Source organism: Centroberyx gerrardi, chromosome 11, assembly GCF_048128805.1.
Source record: "Centroberyx gerrardi isolate f3 chromosome 11, fCenGer3.hap1.cur.20231027, whole genome shotgun sequence".
Lineage (NCBI taxonomy): Eukaryota > Metazoa > Chordata > Actinopteri > Beryciformes > Berycidae > Centroberyx > Centroberyx gerrardi.
In genome coordinates, this window is record NC_136007.1 from 690,117 (window position 1) to 695,116 (window position 5,000).

General features: G+C 45.9%; 1 protein-coding gene across 1 annotated transcript in view; it reads left to right on the forward strand.

Moving 5' to 3' along the window:
* ik (IK cytokine) overlaps positions 1-2,649 on the forward strand; it is a 19,632-nt gene extending 16,983 nt beyond the window's left edge. The window contains 3 exon segments of the mRNA XM_078286778.1: positions 532-639; positions 980-1,015; positions 2,076-2,649. Of these exon segments, the coding sequence (XP_078142904.1) occupies positions 532-639; positions 980-1,015; positions 2,076-2,103 (172 nt within the window). The 3' untranslated portion in view covers positions 2,104-2,649.
* The last annotated feature ends 2,351 nt before the right edge of the window (positions 2,650-5,000 follow it).

The window sequence follows — 5,000 nt, forward strand, 5'->3', positions numbered from 1 at the left end:
CAGCAGTATTTGTAGTAGTACTAGCAGCAGTAGTAATAATAGTAGCAGCTCAGTAGCAGCAGTCAGTTTGTCCTCAGCTCTGACCTCAGATCAGCTCTGACCTCAGATCAGCTCTGACCTCAGGTCAGCTCTGACCTCAGATCAGCTCTGACCTCAGGGCAGCTCTGACCTCAGGGCAGCTCTGCAGCTCAGCTCTGACCTCAGATCAGCTCTGACCCTCAGGTCAGCTCTGCAGGTCAGCTCTGACCTCAGGTCAGCTCTGACCTCAGATCAGCTCTGACCTCAGGTCAGCTCTGACCTCAGATCAGCTCTGACCTCAGGCAGCTCTGCAGGTCAGCTCTGACCTCAGATCAGCTCTGACCTCAGGGCAGCTCTGCAGGTCAGCTCTGACCTCAGATCAGCTCTGTCTGACCTCAGGTCAGCTCTGACCTCAGATCAGCTCTGACCTCAGATCAGCTCTGACCCTCAGGTCAGCTCTGACCTCAGTCAGCTCCACAGGTCAGTCAGTGTTGGCTCTGTTTGTCCCTGCAGAGCTGCCTTCCAGTACGGCATCAAGATGTCCGAGGGCCGGAAGACCAGACGCTTCAAAGAGACCAATGAGAAGGCCGAGCTGGACAGACAGTGGAAGAAGATCAGCGCGGGTGAGAGAGAGAGGCAGGAAGTCTGGAGCAGGGTGAACGAGCTAGTACTGACAGAGAAAACTAAACTCTCTCTCTCTTTCTCCCTCCCTCTCTCTGTCTCTCTCTCTGTCTCTCTCCCTCTCTCCCTCTCTCTCTCCTCTCTCTGTCTTCTCTCCCTCCCTCTCTCTGTCTCTCTGTCTCCCTCTCTCCCTCTCTCTTCTCTCTCTCTCTCTCTCCTCTCCCTCTCCTCTCTTCTCTCGATCTCTCTCTCGTCTCCTCTCTCTCTCTCTCCTCTCTCCTCTCCTCTCTCTCCTCTCTCTCTCTCGGTCTCCTCTCTCCTCTCCTCTCTCTCTCTCTCAGATCATTGAGAAGAGGAAGAAGATGGAGGCAGATGGGTGAGTGTTTCCTCTCTGATCAATAACCAGTCAGTCAGGTCTCTGGAAACCTGCTCAAACAGTCAGGAAACTCAGTCAGTAAACTGTATTAACAGTCAGTAAACTGTATTAACAGTCAGTAAACAGTCAGTAAACTGTATTAACAGTCAGTAAACTATTAACAGTAAACCGTCAGTAAACTGTAGTAACAGTCAGTAAACTGTATTAACAGTCAGTAAACTGTAGTAACAGTCAGTAAACTGTATTAACAGTCAGTAAACAGTCAGTAAACTGTAGTAACAGTCAGTAAACAGTCAGTAAACTGTAGTAACAGTCAGTAAACAGTCAGTAAACTGTATTAACAGTCAGTAAACAGTCAGTAAACTGTATTAACAGTCAGTAAACTGTATTAACAGTCAGTAAACTATTAACAGTAAACCGTCAGTAAACTGTATTAACAGTCAGTAAACTATTAACAGTAAACCGTCAGTAAACTGTAGTAACAGTCAGTAAACTGTATTAACAGTCAGTAAACTGTAGTAACAGTCAGTAAACTGTATTAACAGTCAGTAAACAGTCAGTAAACTGTAGTAACAGTCAGTAAACAGTCAGTAAACTGTAGTAACAGTCAGTAAACAGTCAGTAAACTGTAGTAACAGTCAGTAAACGGTCAGTAAACTGTATTAACAGTCAGTAAACTGTATTAACAGTCAGTAAACAGTCAGTAAACTGTAGTAAACAGTCAGTAAACTGTAGTAACAGTCAGTAAACTGTATTAACAGTCAGTAAACAGTCAGTAAACTGTAGTAACAGTCAGTAAACAGTCAGTAAACTGTATTAACAGTCAGTAAACAGTCAGTAAACTGTATTAACAGTCAGTAAGCTCTATTAACAGTCAGTAAACAGTCAGTAAACTGTAGTAAACAGTCAGTAAACTGTAGTAACAGTCAGTAAACTGTATTAACAGTCAGTAAACTGTATTAACAGTCAGTAAACAGTCAGTAAACTGTATTAACAGTCAGTAAACAGTCAGTAAACTGTAGTAACAGTCAGTAAACTGTATTCGCTCTTTATTTTTCAGGGTCGACGTCAAGAGGCCCAAATACTGAAGACTTCCTCCTCTCCTTCTCTTCCTCCTCCTCTCCTTCCCTTCCTCCTCCTCTCCTCCCCTTCCTCCTCTCCTTCCCTTCCTCCTCCTCTCCTCCCCTTCCTCCTCTCCTTCCCTTCCTCCTCCTCTCCTCCCCTTCCTCCTCTCCTTCCCTTCCTCCTCTCCTTCCCTTCCTCCTCTCCTTCCCTCCTCAGTGTTTCACATCTCTAGTTGTAGATCTCTGCTGTTTATTATTATTATTATTATTATTATTATCACACACACACACACACAGACTGAGACAGGAGTCAAAGGTTAGAGATGATTGACAGCTTGACCTCAGGAGGATTTGATTGATCTGTATTGGTACTAATCGATAATATTGTGTAACGATATAATGGGATTATTATAGAAAACTTCAGTTCCAGTTAAACTGCAGCGTCTCGTCAATATCTCATATTGATTATTGCTTTGTTGTAATTTTGTGATTGGTTTCCTTGAGAAATTGTTGTACACACACACACACACACACACACACACAGTGACGACCAATAAAAGTGTGAACTCAGTCTGTTGTTGGTTTGAAGTTTATTTCATAAGAATCAGTTATGAAGCGTCTCATCTGAAAATCACCTAACACACAAACAGCTGATCAGTTGGTTCTGCAGCTGCAGATGTTTTATGTGACGTTAGAAAGTGATTTCTATATGAAAATGTCTTATCTTGTTCTTAATCGTTGTTATTCTGAAATACAGAATATCTACAGCAGTAAAAAAGTCTGAAAAGGGAACAGAAGTCATCTGGGGTCAAAGGTCAGCGCAGGGCGTCAGGAGCTTCATCAGGACCGGACCGGACCCGAGACCGGACCCGAGACCGGACCGTGACGTGAAGATGAAGCGGATTTTGCTTCTTGCTTTAAAAAGTTATGAGTCTGGTTAGTTTTTCAGATTTATCCGCCGGCACGTGAACGCACCGCTGCTTTCTGTCCAGCTCAGAGACGCCCAGCAGACTGTGTGCCTCCGCCAGAAAGTAGTCCCTGAACACAACATTCAAACGTCCAGAACTTCTGAACCCGAACACGACTGTCCGCCGGGCGGCAGAGAGTTCTAAAGCAACGCTCCACTGAGTTTTAACAGGAAAACCAGAATATAAACTTCACCAGGATCAGATCAGCTGGACCAGTTTGTAGCGTTCAGATTTTTCTTCCATTCATTTGAATGGAAACTGACATCGAACACGTTGGTGAACAGATTCAACAATAGATCCTCATTTTGTATTTCTATTCTTGGTTGACAGTAAAATTAGTACCGTATTTCCTCTAATATTGGCCCGGGCCTTTATTTACCTCAACTGCAGAGGGTACCAGGCCTTTATTGGAAGCAGGCTGATATTAGAGACAGGCCTTTATTTCTAATTCCCTCTGTTTGGTAAGTATATTTGCTCATATTTTAGTACGAAGCCTCCTTGTTTTCTGATCTGCTTCTGTTGGGGTTCGTTAGGTAGACGTTTTTTTGTTACTGCGATGCATTACGATAATTACGGTAATCGACGACGGCACGCTCCGGAGACTTCCGCCGGCCGAGCCATCTTGTGGCACTTGTACGTTACTACAAACTACAGTTACATGTATAACAGGCACCAGGAGTTTACCGGTATCCACCGTTGTTTGCATGTAAGCTGAAGCTAACTGAAGCTAACTGAACCTGGGCACCGATGTGTTCCCGGTGATCCGGCCGAGATTTCGGCGGGGGTCCGGGGCTTGGATCGGGAGGATCGATGCGGGCCGTGGGCGCGGTGGAGAGGACAGCGGCGGAGAGAGGAGACGGACACGGTCCAGCCATGTACTGGTTTTGACCTAGTCTTGTTTCCTTTGTTTTTTCCCCCGGCCTGTATTTGAGACCGGCCTTTATTTGTTCGTGTCGACGACGGCCCCGGCCATTATCGGAGACCCGGCTTTTAATTGACTACAGGCCACTATTAGAGGATATACGGTATTTAAGAATAAAAGTAGATCCGGTCTCCCCAACAGGAACTCTCTCTCCTACATGGTATCCCTCCTCTGTGTTCTCTTCTATCAATAAAAAGCTGTTTGGTCAGATTCTGTTCTGAAGCGTCGGACCAGTCAGCTGGAAATCATGAAGTTGCATGAAGTTTTACGTTTCTCTCTAAGTTTCTGTTAATTGTTTTTGTTTTGTTCATTTTTCCTGAATTGTGTTTTTTGTTTTTCTCTTGGGACGCATGATACATCGATATTAACGTCACAAACGCTGTGAATTGTGGGAGTTCCTCAGAACAGTCGGTTAGCTGGTAATAATCATTTGATCGTCAACAATAATTACTGTAGGTTCTAGAAATATAACCACAGAGGTACGATGGAAGTAATCCTAGGATGGATTTATAGATAAATGTGTACCGATGGGTAATGTATCATTAGCAGATATAACGGTTATAAATCAGGGTTGTTTTCCCAGTGATCGGCAGGTCGCCGATCACGGACCAATAGCAGGCGGCTCTGTGGGAAACCCCCGGCCTCGCTCTGGCTGCTCCGCCTCCACAAAATGTCAACATGGCAGCGCTCGTAAACCCAAACTTTTGGCTTCAAAACCCTTCAGAACCCTGTGGTGAAGAACACTCACTACTCCATCTTTGTTACAGTCTAGGGTTCCTCTGGAGGAACCGGCGGCCCAGAGAAAGACCCAGAGACCGGCCCAGAGACCGGCCCAGAGAAAGACCCAGAGACAGACCCAGAGACCGGCCCAAAGACCGGCCCAGAGACAGACCCAGAGACCGGCCCAGAGACAGACCCAGAGACAGACCCAGAGACCGGCCCAAAGACCGGCCCAGAGACAGACCCAGAGACAGACCCAGAGACCGGCCCAAAGACCGGCCCAGAGACCGACCCAGAGACCGGCCCAGAGA